Source organism: Opisthorchis viverrini, assembly GCF_000715545.1.
Source record: "Opisthorchis viverrini unplaced genomic scaffold opera_v5_41, whole genome shotgun sequence".
Classification (NCBI taxonomy): domain Eukaryota; kingdom Metazoa; phylum Platyhelminthes; class Trematoda; order Opisthorchiida; family Opisthorchiidae; genus Opisthorchis; species Opisthorchis viverrini.
This window is the reverse complement of record NW_008751697.1, coordinates 620,634-641,600: the sequence shown is the minus strand read 5'-3', so window position 1 is coordinate 641,600 and position 20,967 is coordinate 620,634. Positions and strand designations below refer to the sequence as shown.

General features: G+C 45.7%; 1 protein-coding gene across 1 annotated transcript in view; it reads left to right on the top strand.

Moving 5' to 3' along the window:
- T265_03022 (hypothetical protein) overlaps nt 1-20,967 on the top strand; it is a gene marked incomplete at both ends in the record, with an annotated part of 52,233 nt that overhangs the window by 18,992 nt on the left and 12,274 nt on the right. Inside the window, 6 exons of the mRNA XM_009167411.1 lie at nt 5,407-5,577; nt 6,985-7,138; nt 7,244-8,307; nt 13,960-14,573; nt 17,893-18,933; nt 20,234-20,550. Of these exons, the coding sequence (XP_009165675.1) occupies nt 14,172-14,573; nt 17,893-18,933; nt 20,234-20,550 (1,760 nt within the window). The remainder of the gene's footprint in view (nt 1-5,406; nt 5,578-6,984; nt 7,139-7,243; nt 8,308-13,959; nt 14,574-17,892; nt 18,934-20,233; nt 20,551-20,967) is intronic.

The following is a 20,967-nucleotide window of genomic DNA, read 5'->3' as shown; positions in this document are numbered from 1 at the left end:
ACTGGAAGTTGTGGAGCGTTTTACGTATCTTGGAAGTTGTATTAGTTCTGACTGTAGTGTGACAGATGAGGTGAATGCACGAATCTGCAAGGCTCGGGCCGCGTTTGCTAACTTGAGACACCTATGGCGTCAGAATGGTTTATCCCTGAATCTGAAGGGACGTGTGTATCGAGCTACAGTACGGGCTGTTTTGTTGTATGGCTGTGAGACTTGGCCTATTCGAGCAGCGGAACTGAGACGTCTTCAGGTGCACCAGAAGCTGCGTTGGTTGGGACATGTGTTACGTATGCCGAACCATCGTTTGCCGAAGCGAATGCTGTTTTCCATGCCCAACTCAGAGTGGCGTAAACAGAGAGGTGGCCAACCCTTGACTTGGCAGAGAAGTATGAAGGAGATCACGAAACGCTTGGGTGCTGTCAGTGCTACTCGCCTTCCAGGATGGATACCTGGTACCCATGGACAATAATCCGAATTATTCGAAGAGACAATATTCTTTTTATGTTGTACCAGTTGCGATGCGGTGATCGTTTACCCGAATCCATGCAGTTTCAGTTACTCGACGTTCGATTTATTGGGACATCTGTCCAGTTATGGTTCAGTGGACCATCCTGATGTTCACGTTTGCTTCTCGCAGACTACTGAAATTTCTGTCATATGCGTGCACCCGTGGCTGGCTGATGTCCGGAAACCTGAGACATGGTATACATGCACGTTCAGGTCTTTTTGAGGACGTGTGCAATCTCCTTTCTTTCCAAACTAGGGAGTGTGGTGCTGCTCAGAATGCGCGATTAAGACTATTTATGAATTTGTCGTGGCAGATAGAAAGTTTCTTCCACAGAATCAAAGTCCAGTTAACTGATGCATGGACAGCTGGTATTCGACCGGTGCTAGTCCTTACGAAGTCAGTTAGACAAACAGCACGGAGGCGACTGTTTACAAGTACCCAGTTAATCAAGGAAGTTTCGTCTTGGGAGCTGAGAGCTAGACCAACACCGACGCAACCAACCATGGTAGCTGAAGAACCGACTGGGGCGTGATTCGATAGCATTTAGACAGCAGAGTTGCCTCAAGTTCAGTTATTATGCTTATGTCTGGTATTCGGTTTCAGAAGTCTACTAAACGTCTTGATAAAGCATCAAAAGTGCTCCCGAGAGCAGCTTGTTGGCCAGCTTGCTTCTGGATTCCAACATTAAATATTGTAATAAAAGTGAATGAACGGGACGAGGATTATCCGTACTCACGTTCACGCTCGTTCGAAGAGTTGTCCGGCCATCCTAGCGTGATCATTCTGGTGAGTTCATATTGAATACCTCATCAACAGGTTTCGAGCGCCTGTGGCCATACCTGACTAATAACGAGGACGGTTTCTGAATCGTCGTTCGAAGCATCCGGCATACCAGGCACATCGTCCAAGCTGGTCAAGTTTGCTTGTTCGGAAGTGAAAACTCAAATGCCTCCGGCTTGCTCTGGTGGAGTAGTTTTAACTAGCTTGCCTCGCATGTCAGATGTTCGGAGTTCAAACTCTGGCGCGACGAAGGATATACACTGCTGCTGAGCTCTGCTAAGAGCGGAACTCGAGTCCGGTACTTTATTCTTTGATGTGGACTATCCAGAATGATTGCGGCAGAACAGAAAGACCGTTCAAACCAGAGTAATGTGATCGTGAGTCTATCGAACACCTACAACTACATAATCATAATGCCTCAGGATGGGGGTCCGCAATTATCTGAATCTCTCTTCTTTGAGATGACTAACGACTCAAAATCTCTACCCATCTAGGTGGCTCACCACTGATGCTGTGGGCGTCGTGCTGTTCGCAGTTTTGCTTGGAAAGCGTGTACTCAACACAAACCCTCGAAGGTTCTGTGGATAAGTTTCGTTAAGAGATACCAATGAGTTTATACAAGTATCCAAGTTGGTTGACATGGTTTGTACTCAGTCGTGACGGTCTGTTAGTATCTTTTGGCACGATAAAGTGACGTTAATGCACATACATGGATGATTTTTCTCTATCTTGGCCTACAGAAGGATCTAGTCTTATCCTGTGGCGTTCACAGTGCACGTTTCCGGGTATGGCCGACGACTTTACACTGCCAACACCGTCGAGCTTGTACCAAGTTATAAGTGGCTTAAGTATCTGCGTGACGGTCGTTCGAATACGACGCCATCTTGCACCGTTCAAGGTGCTGGAAACACTAGTGGTGTGGGCAGTATATCTTATTATTGGTAACCCGGATGGTTTTACTGCTGTTGATCGGGTAGCACTTGATATGCTCACCGAAGATGCGCCCTAGTATGATGATGAGACGTCTGCAAGCCGATTTCGAACTTTGACGACCACTAAACTGCCGCGTATCAGCGTGTTATGCATCTGTGATCTTCACAGTTATACGCCACGTGAAAATGGCTCCCTGACCCCCAGCTACGGCCGAATCCAACCACTTCTACCGCAGGAGAGTTTTTCGGATAACTTTCACCACCTTAATCCAGGGTAGTTTATGGTGAGAGCTGCATTAAATACACGCATTCTGGGTGACCTTCGAGGAGAAATTCATTAGCACATATAACTAGCCATTAGGAAAGAGGCACTGTTTTTTTGAACGCATCCAAGATGTCAGTAAAATGTCACGAGAAATTCAGATTCAAATTTTGAATGGATGATTTGATTGCCCCACAATTAAAGAATTTGCGTTTACTACCATCCCTAAAATGACGGCATCTCAGTAGTTTGATGCAAGGAAGTTGAAACGTCTTTCCGTTCTCTCAGAATGGTAACACAGTGATTTTCGATCGTTTTCGCACTTTATGGGACTTTCAATGTATCGGGGGAGGTCATTCATTGATTAATTTTTTCATTGATCCATATGAAATACCGTGCATGAGACAAACACTATTTGTAAGTAGGAAATGGAAAATCGGATCAACACTATCATATTATCAGTGTTTTGCACCCATCTCTTAATTTTGCTTCGGATATGAATCATGACGAAACTAGTGGTCGTTTTTCGGTTGGTTCGGTGACTTCAGGATGAATATTCGGGATGGCAAGATGCACATCGCCTTATATCCTCCCCCAACATGCTGCTCTTTCTCCGGCTCACCCTGTACCCGACTTAAATCTCGACACAGGTATAGATAATATACGAATGTACACCTCTCTTACTTTACGATATGTTGTACGGGGGGCCGGAGTTTCTGCGTTCAAAATCCAAGTTTTCTAAGAGAATAAAACATAGGGTTGTCGGAAACTCGGGGACTAGGCCTACCTACTGTGCTCCGAGAGGGGTGAAACCTGACCGTGTACCGTCAAACAGTTCTCAGAAACCTTATGTCCCCCTGAGGGAAATTAATAAACCTCAGTTTAGATACTGTAGCTTCTCAGCACTAAATCCTGGGATGGATGATGCTCAGAACATTATTCTTTGATGGGATTTGGACAATACATTACAATTGTTACCAGTTCTCAGCAGCAAGGCTGATAGAAACTGCATAATTCCGTCTGCTGATTAAAATCCGCGAGGACCAACAGCTACATCATTGGAGACAGAATTCAAATGAGAGTTAATATTTCTCTCTGATAATTGCCAGGAAGAGTTGGAAATGATAGACCCAAGAGGGGCAGGTTTTGACACCGTTCACCATAGGTCAAACAGATAGCACACTCATCATTAAGAGATGATGTACAAACCGTCGTCTATTGGACAAACTGACAGTGCGCGACAAGCTGAACAGGCCACCTGCTCTATCCCTTCTTTCTGAACCAGGTTTGTACATGTGACAGTGTGTTGGTTTTTAAGTCCTGTTTGTTGCTCATTCATCCTAGCTCTCTCTCTATTAACATTTGACTGTCCCTTATGGTATCAGAAAACCTGTACGGTAGAGACGCCACGGCTAGCAGGGAATTCTTGCCACTTTTTGAAGCATTTCGACTGTCCTTGGCTCCATAAACGGATTGAGACCACATGCGTGCGTTTGTAAAACCCTGGATCGAGTATCATGAGGCCACAAATAGGACTTTTGTTGCATGCATACAAACGACCTGTCTTTCACCAATGTAAAAACGCGACTCGTAGTGCAGATACACGCTTAGGAAGCACATCTGCCGTGAACACTACACGAGACCAGGTAGTTAGTGGACAACAATTTCACAATCATGGTGAACGACTGTCAGATGACTCGATTACCGAATGAATTGGGCAAACAATCAGTATCCCAGCAAATGATCCCTACCGAACCCTGGGAACCGCCTCTTGGGTGGGAGCGGGGGGTTCCTCTTCTCCAGGTTGAGACTGCCATGATAGACAGACCACCAGGGTACGGTCGGTCAGGTTCTAGTGCCTGATACCCGATTTCACGCTTCAGCCTTTATGGAAACCGCCTTGAGAGAATAACAGAGTCCACAACACAACATGCCTCCTAAGTTTATTTCACGGAGTGTAAAGGATGACTTCGTTCGTTTTAGAATATGCCTACTTCCGATTATACTGAAATATACTGCAAACTTTGTAGGGTGTTTGTTTAGCTCGGGGACATTTGTTGAATGAATGAGATCTAAAAATTGGGAGGAATAGTCCGAATGTTTGGGAAGAAGTTGAGAATGGAGATCTGAATAGATTTCCCGACTGCATAAGACGGAAGTACGGTCTGTGTAAGGGAACTCGCTTTGAATTACTTATCTGAGGAACATTTCAGAGCCCTTACCCATCTTTTGACTCAGTAACTTTACGTCTAAGTATCATTCAACTATCCCACCTGCTTGGCTGCAGGTACGGGGCGGACCTAGCTCGATGGCTGAATGTTTAAACTAGGATACTGTAGAACACATGCACTTGAAGCTGTATCGAGTTGTTTAGATTTACTTTTCTCAGAAGATATTAGAGTGGAAGCGATGGCCTCTTGCTCAGTCCATCTTTCTTCTCGAGAGACGGCCGCGTCGTTGCTTTAATGAAAAATCTCGCCGCCTTTGTACCGTCATTTCAGCCAGTAGTATAATTTCACCCTAGGATGTCCAGTGATATGATTATCCGCAGTGCATGTATCTGGTATGGTTGAAGCGTGGGAAGCAAAGTTCTAGCCGGTATGTCTTGACGAATCACGACATTACTCCTGTCTGTTAAGCAGTCAGACTATGATAGAGACATTTATCCAGAATAAGCACTATTTACCTTGTATTCAGTGGGAGTCTATCCGCTCCATATCGGAATCACACTAAAAGGTGCATCGATGTTGGGTTTCGAATTTCTTAGTAGGAACGAATATCATCCAAAATCTTGTGGTTGTTGCGGATCCCCTAGCAACAACCGCCATTCCATATGCCTTACAATCGTCTCATCCTTAATGATACGTGGTGTTAGGGTGGGTTCATCTAAACTGATAAATACAATACTAATATTGTTTTTGTTCCAGTTGCCAAAGCTGCCGTGGACTATGTGAACAATGCTTCGGACTATTTTGCCAACACAGAGTATGCCTTACAACTTGATGTTCGCAACTTGACCTGTGTAAAGGACGTGGTGGTTAACGATCTGTTTGATATGCTGTTCAGTTCATCAGACGTCAAAATGGTCGGTATCATTGGTGAGTTAACGTTATTTCTGTGCTCATTAGTTGATGCGACCGATATGTTTTTTTATCGTCAGCATTTAGCTCGACTCAGATCAGGTCCAGATTCAAACATTCGACAGGGTGATCCAGGTCAACGGTAGCCATAAACAATGGATCTGAACTTCCTTCATGTTAATGTGGTTTATGTGTGGGGGTTAAACGTGTGAGCAAAACTATTAAGAACGCACCGTGAAGCGTTGACTAATGACATCCATAAGAGAACCCGAGTCGAATAGTTAGCCTATTCATTACCACCGCAGACGATTTACTGTACCTCAAATGTGGAAGATTGTGGTTATCCCCCAAACCCTTTTTTTCTGAATGATGTGTTTATTCCCTGACTTCTTTGCGCCTTATTTTTGAGTCTGTTGTCATCTGAATAGCTTCCAGTTTCTTCATGCTGTCATGTAGCCAGTTGTCTTTTCTCGGTTATATCAATCCCGCGGCGCGACACGCCACCTGGTCCGGATGGTCTGCACCCGGCACTCTTTGCAGGTGGTGAGGTCCCGGTGAACAGTCTAACAACCATACTGCAGAAGATCTGGAACGAAAACAGAATGCCAGTCGAATGGAGCTCCTCAGCCGTCATCCAAGTTTTCAAAAAGGGAGCAAGAACGTCGAGCGAAAATCATTGTGGAATTAGCCCGGTATCGGTCGAATCTAAGATGCTCTCTGGCATTATTTTACGCAGGTTGATGGATTATCGGGAGAGAGATTCGTGAAGATCAAGCCAGGTTTCATCCTGGCCGAGGATGTATCGACCATATCTTTATCCTGAAACATTTTTGAACAGCGCCAATCTTTCAAACGTACCACGTTGGTAGTTTTTCTTGATCTGTAAGCTCCTTTTGACTCTGTCGGTCGTCAGAAACTTTGGTGGCGACTGGCGACCACAGTTGTCTCTTTCAAATTTATATCTTCTTAGGGCACTGTATGCGAACTCCTGTGGGATCGTACGAACATATGCCAGGCTTTCACCTGAGTTCACCACGTCCAATGGTGTAAGGAAAGGTTACTCCTTCGCCTCTTCTCTTCAGCTTTGTTACTGACATGCTACTTGAAATTCCTCTCCCTGCTTCTGAGACCTCGGAGGTGTCAATGCTTATGAGTTGTTCGCTCACAGACTGGTTCAAATCCTTCCAAAATGCAAATCGTTTTAAATAACCCGAATAATTCTACTGGTTCACACAAGTGGATCGTTTAGGTCTGGGACATCGCACACTTGGTGCTTAACGACATGTTAAGCTTCTGGATCTGCCCTCGTTCAGTTTCTGTGAAATGTCGGATGTTGCCTCATAGTTTTCAGTTTTACCCGACGGAAGTCATTCTAGTAAACGGTCTTTTGCAAGCCTTATTTGTCCCTGTTTCCTATTCCAATAGCCGCCTTGTGTTCTGATGTAATTGAACCAGTCATCGATGTTGCGAAACAACGAAGAATTCTGGTCGTTAGCCCTACTGCTGAATCCGATCGGATCAATCAACCTTCCGGTGACTCGTATTTTTTTCGTACCATTCCATCCATGCGAAATGTTAAGTGAGTGTTAATGTTTTTAATGATTTCCGTTTGTGATTCTTCGCATAAGTGATACTGATTGCTTATACTGACCTGAAAGCAGCAAGCGGGATTCCGGCCTGGTAGGGGTTGTGTTGACCAAATCTTCACACTGCGTCAGGTACTTGAACAACGCCATACATATAAGCGACCCACGATTTTAGTATTCCTGGATTTCCGAGGCGCATTCGACTCGGTTGATCGGTCTGTTCTTCTTGAGACGCTTGCCCACCAAGGAATGCCCCGGAAGTTTGTAAACATAATACGTTCTTTGTATTCTCAGACTTCCGGACGTGTGAGAGTGTACGGAGAGCTCTCCAAAAGCTTCCGCACACAAAGCGGTGTCCGTCAGGGATGCCCACTCTCTCCATTACTTTTCAACTTTGTGATCGATGAAATAATGAGACGAACGCTGGAGGATCTCCAAAACCCTGGTGTTCAAATAGCCAGTGAAGAAAACCTTGTCGATCTGGAATATGCAGACGACATCGTTCTCATGTTCGAAGAGGAGGAGAAGGCGCAAGTATTCTTGGATGAACTGACCAAAGTCATCCCGTCCTTTGGTATGCATTTTGCACCCACAAAGTGTAAGGTCATGCTTGTGGACGTGCAGTCACTGAACACGCCCCTTACAATCCAGGGAGAGGTACTGGAAGTTGTGGAGCGTTTTACGTACCTTGGAAGTTGTATTAGTTCTGATTGCAGTGTGACAGATGAGGTGAATGCACGAATCTGCAAGGCTCGGGCCGCGTTTGCTAACTTGAGACACCTATGGCGTCAGAATGGTTTATCCCTGAATCTGAAGGGACGTGTGTATCAAGCTACAGTACGGGCTGTTTTGTTGTATGGCTGTGAGACTTGGCCTATTCGAGCAGCGGAACTGAGACGTCTTCAGGTGCACCAGAAGCTGCGTTGGTTGGGACATGTGTTACGTATGCCGAACCATCGTTTGCCGAAGCGAATGCTGTTTTCCATGCCCAACTCAGAGTGGCGTAAACAGAGAGGTGGCCAACCCTTGACTTGGCAGAGAAGTATGAAGGAGATCACGAAACGCTTGGGTGCTGTCAGTGCTACTCGCCTTCCAGGATGGGGACCGCGTGATCCTCACTGTGCCGAGTTAGAGACACTACAAGATATAGCTGCCAAGCGATGTCAGTGGCGTTCTTGTTGTCAGTTTCTATCCAGATTGCCTGAGTGAATATCTGGAGGTGTAGGCACCTCGGAATGATTGTGTTTAGCTAGCACTAAGTCCCTCCTCCGTCCACCTTTATTCTTTTCTTTGCAATAACGCTTTCAAATAAGTCATGGTTGTACGGCAGTGAAGCATCGGTGTTGAACACTGATGTCATGCTCTCGATGATGATGATGATGATGGGGATGATGATGAGTGATTCTTTACCTGTTACTGAGCGACAGCTGATCAAATTGATCATAGAAAACCAGTCCTGTTGCTTTTCTGTCGTTTTGGAATGTTCCGTTATTACTGATTAACGAATAATGGTAACGACGAACGGTTCCTGTGCCCATGCGCATCACTATTTGATCATCCGCGGCCAAGCATTGAATCTACCGCAATTGGTCTTCTATAGCATGGGCCACTATATGACTCTCAGTTTTTTCAACCACGGTCTGTGCTAAAATGAGAATGCGATTCTGTTGATAAGTTTCGCGCCAACCACAGCGTGCTGATCACCACCTTAAAGGGGTTCCGGACAGACACCAGCGCCAATTCGTCATGAGTGCCCTACGAGTACTTTGGTGAATAGTGTTTATCCATCAAGCTTGTTACATTGCGTTGGAACTATGCTATGTGGCTCAACTACTAAACCTTATCGCACAATTCTGACTGATGGAGCCCATAGTCGATGAGCCGCCAGCTGACAAGAATTGTACTGGAAGTGTGCGGGCTAAGGAAATGGAGCGTGCTCTGGTGATTGGCGATTGTGTGTGCCAGTCGCTCTGGTCGCTCAGGTTACGAAACCATCTTTGAGTTTTACACACAGCTCGTCACCGGTTGCCCCAGACAGGTTGAATGTAGGAAGGAGGCATAAAATCACTGAGGCCTGCAGAGATTTATTTGTACAGGGATGAGATGCCTCAGTGGTAAGAACGCGAATTTTCTTGCTGGAAGTTCCGTGGTTCGAACCCGACTTCTTCATCTCCACTTCTCTTGTCTTGGCCTGGGAATCCTGACAATGTCCTAGACCTCCTGCCTCCTTCAGGTGGTATGTCGACTAGGCACCAAAGACTGAACGATTATCTATTACTATCTAGTGGAGATGCATCAGCGGCCTAAATGTGGTCTCAGTATAATTCTGCATGTCACCTCACTGTCATATTGTTCCTGGGTTGCCCAGGACCAACCATTTCCGTTGTAAACAAACACGTGGTGCTTGTGTAGTGGGGAGCATAGTTACATTCTTCGCCATGAGAACAAACACCTCAAATTACTAGTCAATGCTTCGTAACTGATGGAAGCGCTGGTGTCTCGCAGATCTGGTTTTGCTCCTGCTAATGTGTTAACAGGTTGTCTAGCCCCTTAAGTTTGCTCGTACTGATGTTGGTTCTTTGGTCGTTTCTTATGAATGGATGATTTGTGTCCCAGTACCTGGACACGCTTCGTCTGAGAACGCGCCACACCTGCGTGTAGACCCTCGCCAGATGTCTAGCTCTAGTGCCAGATTTTCCCATGTCCTAAAGTCGAAGTTAATGTTTCTTAACTTCATCTGAAGCTTGTTACTGTATCATAATTTCGGTTCACCGTGTTCCAGCAAACTGCTTTTCAGCAGCTAGTATAGCAGTTGTTTGGAATTTACAAGGTCCAGTCGGTGCAGGTGGATTCAAGCATTCTCGTTTCAATACATTTCTGTCTTTTAAGGAAATCGAGTTTTCGGGTTTTGTTATGACCAATGGCTATGCACAGTTTTTCACAGACATGGCAGACAATATCGGTGGAGGATCTAGAGATGAAGCTGGTGTACCTTTTATGTGCCGCCTTATTAAAGTGTAGAAACCACGGTAGCACGGTAGTGTTGTGTTTGTGTCTACTGGCCGATGACAGACACATTTTTGAAATCTTCCAAATGTGACGCTAGCCTTCGCTGTCTGCCAGTTCAACTGTGCCGACATTTTGGTTTCGGTTACCCGAATAGCAGTTCCCGGTCCCTTTTCCGTCCAACTCCATGATTGATCGGTTTTCGCGCTTTCCAGAAACGGCTTGATAAGAAACGTTCTAAAGGCCACGACCGGGCTGCTGCAGACACGAAACTGTTAGACTACGAAGCTCCGTTTCACAATGTTTAGCAGAGCACAATCAGCACCGAACAACGACATATGAACTCATGTTAGCATTCGTTTGGTTGGAAATCAGCCGGTTCAATAGTCAACCATTCGGGCGTTACTGGATAGCCACATTCAGAAACATACTGAATGGCATTATTATGTGACAGTTCGTATGCCTCATGACCCAGTCTCATACCAGATTGGCTAATCGGTGGAAGTCCGATCAACATAGATTTCCCGTCCGACAGGTCGGGGTTGGAAAATGCGTGGCAACTGGTAACGCACTGGTGTTCCCTGCCGAATAGTGCTGCCCTGTTGTCAGGCTTTTGAGTCAAAGACTTTGGTTGATAAACCCAATCGTCCTGTCTAGGTCTCCGCACCCGGGCAGTATCCCAACTCGCGTACAGACACAGTTCGTACAACTAGAAGTACTGTCATGCCACGTCGGCCGTCGCATGGTGTCAGGCGCGTCGACTTACCTCATGCATACAAAAGGGCGGGTAAGTGAAAACAGGTTACTGCTGACGCCTCCATTCTCCCTCCATCTGCCCCACAAGTAACTCTCCCCTTGTTGGCTTGTCGTTGGGACCAACGACTCCGTTCAATTGGAGTTAGTCTTAGCCGCGCCGATACCCTCAGATCTCTTGAAATCGATCTTCAAATCTCGACTTCCAGTCTAACCTGCTGCTTTTACCGTTCTCACCTTGAAACAAGCAGGATAACAATCTCCTCTTGCTCTCATTGTGGACTTGCTTAACATTGATGTGTGCTGTGTCTCGGAAACAAGGACAACTCAAGATGTATGCAAAGTGGTTGAGCTAACTTCCTCATCACTCTTCACTGCTTCCAGCTGAGCACCTATGAGTATCCAGAAACCGCTGTGGCAGGAGTTGCAGAGGTTGACATCGTCCTAATTCCCCAGGCAGAAGAATCTTTGCTTAACTGAAAATCCATCGATGGTCGCATTAGTGCGGTTCATCTGGTAACATGGGAACGAGTCTCACAAGCGGGAATTTTATCATCGTCCACATTGTTGTACATTTTTCCACAGCCTAATGTACCTCTAACAACATCAAAGGCAAGTTTAGTGATGCCTTAAGTGCCCTGTTACATGGGCTAATGGCTCAGATCTCGTGTTAGCTGGATATCTGGGTGCACTTGTAGATAGACTTTGAGCATTTGCAATTCAATCAGGTAGTCGAAATGGATTGAACTCGGTACGTACGAGCAATGTCAAACGATTACTCCAGCTACGTGGTTACCGCAGACCGTTTTGATGCAGTACCAAATTCCGAAATAACAAATTTATCTGGCCACGTGGTGTCCTCCAACAGCATGCCTGGTACGAACTCAAATTGATCACCTCGTCATGAATAACAAAATTTTGCTCGTTTTGGAACACATTTGGGAATTGCGGCCATTTTCGTATCTCCAGGCGATTCTCTCTTCATTTTTCAGGGCCGGGTAACGAGTGGACAATTAGCATTGCAACTGAGTGCCTGGTAAATCCCGATGTTAGAATTCTTCAGAATCGTCTTGTGGATTCTATTCCAACTGCTCCACCGTCGGATGGGAATTCATGCTGGAACGTGATGGCTGCATCCGTGTACAGTGCCTCGAGTTTCACCTGTGACACTTCGTTACCAGATTGGCTCAATCATTGGATATCGGACAGAACGGTAGCACTGCCCGATTTTGGGAATGTTCCTTTCGGTTCTGAATGTAGTTAAGCCCGAGGATTTATCGGAACCAAGTCAAACTTAGTGTACGCGCTCACCATGAAGCCTGGTAGACACAGTAGGCTAAGCAGACGGAAGGAGTTGAGAAAAGCGTGAATGCGTGGTGATTATTTCGACTGATCCTTACCATCGGTCTTCGGAAATATCCTGTGAGCGAAATCATCAAGGGTTAAAGTTGCTCGACAGTCCTCATTAAAGGACACACCGACTGCTGAGCCGCGCAATTTGAACCACAATTTTCGCGGCCACTTTCTAACACTGATCTGAATACTGCAGTTGCAACAAAAACATGAACGCAGAACCTAGAACCTTCTACGCCCTCGAAGGTTTATGGCTTCATATATTCTCTGAAGCGCCACCGAGCTGCTGGTCGCGACCACATGCTACCCACACTGTGCAACGAAGGAGTTGGAATCCTCAGTCTGCTTTCGTCTGATGTATTTGTCTGCATCTGAGGGGAAGATGACCATCCCAAACACATGGGGAGAGTGGATACTAGCGCCCATTTTCAAGAAACGAACTCACAGTTTGTGCGGTGACCAAAGGGCGGTCAACCTGACTCCAGCTGTCGCTGGGATTTTAGCGTCACTTGTCCTCCGGCCGTTTATGGTGGCCCGTGTTACATTGACTGGAAAACATCTACAGTACGAGCTGTTTTGTTTTCTGAATATGGCACCTGGCATTTTCGGGTGTCAGGACGGCGACAGCTTAACGTTTTCGACAGCCATCGTCTCAGAACCATGGCTTGTGTGGGCGAATCCGCAGCGACACAGTAAATGAGAATTCGGTTGTGCGACCGGCTCGACTTGTCGTACACTGATTGTAGCTGCCGCAGTTTCGTTCACCGATGATTTGGGTGGGGGGGTTAGGTAGCTGCGCATTGCACGCACGAGCTTGTAAATTGGTGCATAAATCCAGCACCGTCAGTGGGGTGTCAATTGGGGGGAGGGTGGAAAAGGAGCTGTGCATTGAAGGCAATAGCTTTGATGCACGAGCGCCATTGAGGGCGCGACTGGGCCGTGTTTGATAATGACTCTATCCATTGATGTGGCCCGTCTCGGGGTCCCAATCCAGGAAGACGGCAGTGACCAGCGAAGCTGAGTTTGCTGGTAATGGCTTTCATGCTTCGCTGCCAAGTCATTGTTTGACCGCCTCTGCCTCTCTTCCACCCTTTACATGGTTGTCCGAAAAGAGCCCTTCGAGGAAGTCGGTCGACTGGCATACGAAGTACGTGACCAAGTCGAATCTGATACAAAGTCGATAAGCTCTCAAACCAGTGAAATGGCTGCAAATCGCACCTTGTTTCATTCAGGTGTTTTGAAGTCCCTCAAAGTGGAGCACCACATTTGTTTGAATGTTTGAATGTTCTAGACGTATTCATGAAGATTTGCATTTACAATTGACCCCGTTCAGTTAACTAGAACGACCAAAATATACAGATTGTAACGGTCGCCGTTAGCCAACTTAGAAGACCCATGCAGAGATTCAAGGTTGAAATAGAGGTTGCTTTTCTAGCTACGTATAACACAAGAAGCAATGACTGCAATCCGGAGGGTAGAAATGTTACTGTGCATATGTGAGGATCTGATTCACCATCAACAGGAATTTCGCCAGAAGAATGTGTTTAATCAAAATTCTGAACTGATTTGGTCATGCACACCGCAACTCGAATCGTCGTCCTTCCAATTCAAAGTGTGAGAACCTGGCAGCAAGATATCTTCTAATATAAAAGAGCTTTATATGGAAAACCCTAAAAATACTTACCAAATCCTGAGATTGTAGAAACCTCACCGAGTGCCACGTTATCCCCAAAATGTGGGCCAGCCAATAAGTGGTTTGATCTTCCAACCATACATGGTAGTCCTACACTGTCGAAACGGCGGTTTTCCCGCCGGCGCATTATCCAATACGGTCGAAATACTTTTAAAACCAAAGAGCCCGGTGCTGCTCAACAGGCACCTGCTGTGCGCAACCGCATCGGGAATGAGACAGTAATGCCTTATTCCCTGCGCCCTCGGGTTAGGCCAACCCCCTGCAGCCGAGCAGGTCAGACTATTGAGTCATCGGCTCCGGGCAGGGTCCCCAAAGAAAACCCTATATTCTCCCACTGCCTCGTGGGTCAGACTTTTGAGTCAGAGGCTAGGGTCAGGGTCCCCGAACAAAACCCCACACTCTCCCACTGCCTCGTGGGTCAGACTTTTGAGTCGAAGGCTCAAGGTGGGGTACCTCAACCAAACCCCCTTCCTCGGCCTGGGCAACCGGGAAGTATCATTTGCCCGCGCAGTTCAGCGTCCACCGATGTCCCTCCCCAACCCCTTCCCACTGCACAAGCAAACGTCACTGGGCCATTTGACTGTCAGTTATCTGACCGAAGGGCCTTTTGCTCCTCGCTATGGGTACTGTTGGCACGACTCGCCTTTCGAGATGCCCGCGTGATCCCCGTATGGATGGTTGGAAACGGTGCAACATATGCGTGCTAATCGATGTCACTGGCTTCGTTTTCGTCGGTTTCTGTCCATTGTCTGACTGAGTATGTGCAGGTGTGCGCACCTCGGAATGATTATGATGATTTAGTAGTGAGTCCCGCATCCACTCTTACTATTTCCTTCGCAGTAAGGCTTGCAGATAAATTATGGTTGTATGGCGGCGAACTTCGGTGTTAACCACTGATGTTATGCTCTTGGTGACTATGGTGATGATGAGCCACACCACATGACTTCCGAATCGGCACCGTGCACACTCCAGTTGCATGAAGCTGACCCCATAAAGCAAATTGCTGCACCTTCTTACTATTAAGTGTTTTTAATTGGTAAAAATGTGTAGAACCGCCCGTGTTACTATCTGTGTTGCTGGTTATCTACCTGTGGCTCTTTTTACCTGTGCAGCATGGCTCTTATCCGTGTGTTTCGCAACTGGAGCTGGCAACGGGTCGCTGTATTTCGCGAGGATGAACACTTTTTCAACCCTGGTGCATTTCAAAAGAACAATATAGATATCATCATTGATTCGGAAATGAGCGAGAGCCAGTTAACTTACACGTTTGTCAAACGAGTAAGCATGTTTTCGTTGCTTTTTCTCTTGCTAACCGTCTGAAGTCCAAAACAACATCTTGACTAGTGTTGACACAACTCTAAGCACTGGATATACATGTGTGGAAGTAAAACTTGAAGGTGCCCCACGAAAAGCGCAACCAAATTCGAAATTACTCAGCGAAAGGAGGGATGTCTGCGACGCCACTCAAACACTTAGCTTCTGAACCACCCTGGGTAGTCAGTGGCTTGAAAATGTACACTATTCGGTGATGGAGGAACCTCCATGCACTACGTTGGTACTGACCTGTCCTTCGGAATCTCTATCAAGTATCGCAAATAGGTGGTCATAGTTGTTACGGTGCGTAAAGACCGCGCTTCTCAAATTCTGTTGGATTATAGACAACTCAACTACTTCGAAACCATCGAAGTAGTACAGTAGGTTTGAAAAACTGGCTGCTGATTCATGAAATTCCTTCACTGTTGTGACTGGTTAGTGGCTATTCCACGCATCAGTGCATGAGCATAAGGGTGGGACTTGAAAGAAATAATGAACTTGGATTGTGAATCAAGCTGGTGTCCAATCGGCGCCTGGGATATTGGAAAGTTGGTTAAAACTGTCTTATTGTAAGAAATGAATTCACCTTTTATCAACCCTCCGAGATTAACTGAGCTACCCTAATAAGTGATTTTTTATCGAAAAGATTGTCTGGTATTCATGCATGGGGGTTGAGCTTGATACCACACAACTATCCAGTGACGATTTGACGTTGCAGTTGTTTAAAGCGCTTATGAAGCTTTGCCGTGTAATCATTTAAGTTATTCAAGATAGTTTTGATCTTTACATATTTCGACATTTAAGATAGCTTTATTTTCCACGCACTCAGTGCCCGTGAATGAACCTCTTGGAAGGTTTTTAGCGAAAAGTACCAGTCTTGTATTACGTCATTGGATTTGGCGAATCCCAATAGACGAATTGTTGGGCAATTACGGCTACGGGAACCGACATCAGTGCAGTATTTTGTTAAAAATAGGCCACTATAAATTTAAAACGATTGGCGCAAGACTTACGAGGATACTCGATACCGGCCATACGGCCAACTTTCACATGACCTGGTTGGTCGACTGAGACATTCACTTCATCTGGGATTCAGGCAGTCTTTCGCTGCTCACGGGCCGGCACTACAAACGGGTATTGTCAATCTTCAACTCACCGCTCAGAAACAAGGGCTCAGTTTGGTTCAGTCCGTCGAGAAACTTCACGCTCTAGCACTGGGTCGAACTCACAATATAGACACTGCGGGCCTTTAATCACTTAATACTTCCTTATTGTATTGTGATTAATCCGTTCTAATTTGTCCAAGTGTGACGGACCGAGCTTCCTTTTTGTCTGCGTTAATTGAAGGCTGAAATACACTTGCTTTAAGAGTTTCGGAAATGACGGATGCAGTTAAAATTACCAGAAAGAATGTTTTGGAATTGCAAAATGCCAGTGTGTTAAATATGAATGCCCATTTGGCTGAACCTAAAGTATAAACTGAATGACTGGTAGCCAACTGACCCAAAAAATTTTGGTTTGCAATGTAAAAAAAAAAGATTTCAACAGGGGCATTTTGGAATAAATGGTTTTGAAGGCGGTAGATATTTTCTGATTGCTTTTGGAAAAATCTTTTTACAACAGCCTCTAACTTTTGATTTCAATCGAATCTACAAGGCACATGTTCGCAAGCTATTTTTAGATGAGTTATCGTGGACTTTCAAAAGGTCAACTGATCCGACCCGCGTACGCATAGAGCAAAACTTAAGTGTCTGGCGCTATTACCCTGTTGTACACGTCATTCGCTCCTGAAGTCTCGTATGGCATTCCGGTTATTTGATCACGATGGACAGTTCGTCGGATTACACAGTTTTTTAGTTGATTTCCCTGTGTTCAAGCGTGAAGAAGACCTGGTATTCTATCGGATAACACCCATACGTACGGTTTGTCTTCAAGTGAGGATCTATGGGGAAAATGTGGGTGGGGGGTGCAGAAATGGAATATAGAAAACGAATAAGTCCTCCCAGTAGATATACAATTGTACTTGTAAGTAAACGATATTCTGATTGATGAGTCTGCTAGAATCCTGCAGTCAAAACCAGAGTTCAGTTCTGAACTGAAACTGCGATCAGCTGAACTAACCTGGTGGTCCAAGTCAAGCATGACACTCAGAAATTCAGAAAGGCGTGAAGATGCTGATAATATCGCGGTTCGTTTCCATTGTTTTGTTCCAGGGTTCACTGGTTTCTGCACTCCGCATGACACGAAAACCGAATCATCCTGTCGTATGTGCCACTTACCGATCCCAACTCAGATCTCCTAAGCACCCAGAAATGTTTCACGAAGACGGATTTCTAGTTTTTTTTAATCTTCCATGCAAACTCTGTGCACATTTTGCAAACAGGTGTGTCTGCTTCTTGCCCTAATGTGTTATAACTAAAATAATTATTCCATCACAAATGCACCTGAGATGGTGGATTGAAAATGAATTTTCAATCATGATGATTGCTGTTGGGCAAATATGAATTTGTTAACTCCCATGACATCGCAAACTCTTCAATACTGAAAGGGTTTGAAGCTAACTATGCATCTGCTGTGTGTGATTTTGGACGAATTGGCTATATACCATCCCATTGTTTTTTTTTACAGATTATGGAGGAGATGATTGGACACAACAGTCGAATTTTTATCATTGAACACTTCGCACGTGGCACTGCGCTTATTTTATGTGTGGCCTATCACCTCGGTCTACATTTTGATTTAGGTTACGTTTGGTTTATCAACTCATGGCTGGTTGGTGAATGGTGGAAAGCGCCTGGGGTGATGCCGGCCGAATGCACTGAAAGCCAAATGATGAGTATTACCTCTTGGACATTCAGTATGACTCAACAGTTGGCGATCGCACCTTCTCTGCACGCGTCCATGCGGCCACAAAACGGTCCCTACATCCCTGGCTATCATGATTACGATATCTACACCTACGAGTCCGTCATTGTCCTCGCTCGTGCCTTGGTGGTCCTTTTGCAAAAACATCCCAGAGCCATCTCCGTCCTCGAAGGTCCGGCAACAGCTGCGGCTTATAGAGATCTTGTTTCAAAAACCCGAATAGTCTACTCCCTGTTCGAGGATAAGTGGTCTCGAAATGCCAGCCGAGAAGCCATAGGCTTCTCAACCGATCGTCCTACAGGTTCCTTTTATGGGTCCCACCCGAACAGTAGCCAAGAGATTTCCTACCTCCAGTTCAATGTTTTTCATGACCGCAATGCAGACTTCTGGCTCCTGCAACAGCGCCAGATTAATACGACCAAAAGCATTGCAGCAATTTTTGTGAACCCGACCTCCCACAACTTTCCATACGGTTTGACCGGTCCGAGTGAACTGCCCTCGCTAGATGACTTCAATCGTTTTGTGAGCGAAAAATGGCTCGGTCATATTCATTGGGGAGGAAACGGTGGAATTCCGGGCGATGGTTCAGACACCGGCGAAGGTTGTATGGTTGGTTGGATTAGCCGTCTGCTTGGTGTCAATTGTCCCACGGCAGTTGTCCTTTTCTTCATCAGTCTGGTTCTGCTTATCGCGTTACCACTTTTCACTCTGTTTATCGTCTATTATCGACGGAAACTCAAGGAAGCCGAACGTCTCATTCGCCAGCCTTACGAAGAACTATGTGCTGAACTAGCTGATATTGATGTAAGTTCGATACGGTTGTTTTAGTGAACTTGCTTGTGTGCGATAATTTGTAGGACATCCATTTCCCGTGCTACTGATCGCTGATGCGAGAACGCACGTGTCGATCGCAGACAGCGACTGATCACGTGCTCCAACTTGCATCTAATGCTGATCGGCTGACGCGGAAGCAAGCCACTTTTTTCATTTTTTGACCGCCTTGTCTTTTGTGTTTCTACTCCCATTCAGACTCACGTGGCGCCGTTTTTCGCGCCGTGGACTGCCATCGGTTTGTGTGTTTCGCTGTCACAGTGAACATTAACAGTGGATTCTTGTGTCACACAAGTTAGACTTGTGTGCACTGAGCGAATTCGATGCCTTGTATCCAAGCTTATTAGGTATCTAAGTGAACAGTTAGTGCTAATCACTACTCATTGTCGTTGAGTCAATCAACTTTGCTGGAACTTCTAATCAGAGGGTTTATGAGTTATCTTTTATGCGATTTGTTATGTCCGACTGTGGTTTCGATGTACTTGTAGTGGTATTGATCACAGTTTTACGTTCATTCTAACTTTGAGTCCCTTCCGAGGTTGAGATCTTATATTTCCCATAGGCGGGTTCGGCACATTACGAAAATAGTTTCTATTGACACAGGCTTGTGCACAATCTTTTGGGTCCTATTCTTCGAGTAGGCTGCTGGTATGGACGTTGTGACAAACTAAGCGAACATAATTTCTTTAGAACATGAAAGTTTCTTTGAGAAACTGCTCGCTTGGGCTAACTGGTATAATTTTTTGTCAAACTTGAGCGTAGCTTCCGGAGGAACGGAAAACTTGTCACCTCTGCCTTATGTTCAAAGTGCAGGAAAAATTAAAATATGACGCAGATCTAAGATATTTTGTTCAGCTGCACGCCCAACTCAACCTTAAAGGTCGCAGCTAAGCTAAAGGGATTCCAAAATCGAACAGTTCAGCTAAGATTGATCTGGGCAACTCAGATGGATGGGAGAGCTTATGTCAGAAGAGAACTTATTGTGACAGTGGCGCCTAAGTAATCTGCTTCATCTGAATAGAGATTTGAAGGTCAGGAATGATTAGCCAAGACGAACCGCCTGCAGTTGCTCGAAAATGGATAGATAAGATGGGGCTCCGTCTCATAAGTTGCAACGGAATTTGGGTATCAGGCAAGTCTTCGCTCAATCAATGGATGAGGTGAACAGCAGAGCCATATTTTTAGCGCTTTGTACAATAAGCTTTTCGTGCGCAAACTGTCTCTGGCAATATTGCAGTTCTCATGAAATTTCGCTCAATTTGCTTCAACTCAGATCCCAGCTTCGGATATCTATCTCAACCGACGAGTTGGACAGGGTGCGTTCGGCATGGTGTACGGTGGCGAAGCGAAACGTAAAGGCACCTGGGAAGCAGTTGCTGTCAAGGTTATTGGCAGCAAAGCCAGCTATGAAGGGAAGAAAGATTTCCTATCCGAGGCAAAACTGATGCGCAATCTAGACCACAAGAATGTTGTCCGACTCATCGGGATATGTCTTCATCCACCGGAGAATCATCTGTATCTTATTATGGAAGTGATGCTTCTAGGAGATCTGCGGACCTATCTGCTCTCTCGCCGTGTTATGGCACAACAGTAAGTTTGCCTATTTTTGTGCTTCAGTCGTCCATAGCTGGCCTCGTCATAGCCTTCCCACTCTCTAGCAAGTGTGAGTGCTATCGTGTGTAATAATATTATGTACTATAATATACTATAATAATTTAACGTGACTCACGTCACTCACTCCATTGAGGACGACCTTGCTGAAGGTTACCGTCAAACGGAACGCAAAGTGATCCTCTCACTAGGCCATGAATACAGATACCAGATGCTGCTATCGATGTTTAAGGGCCACCTCAATACAAAGCTGTCCAACCTTACGATAAACTTCTTCCATAGAAACGTGGCGGCGACGATGGTCTGTTTTGCGAAATTTCGACAGATCCGCCTTAGCTTTCTGAACTTGTCAGAGAACGGAGCCTACGAAGCTACTAGAAGTGAATTTCGGTGGAC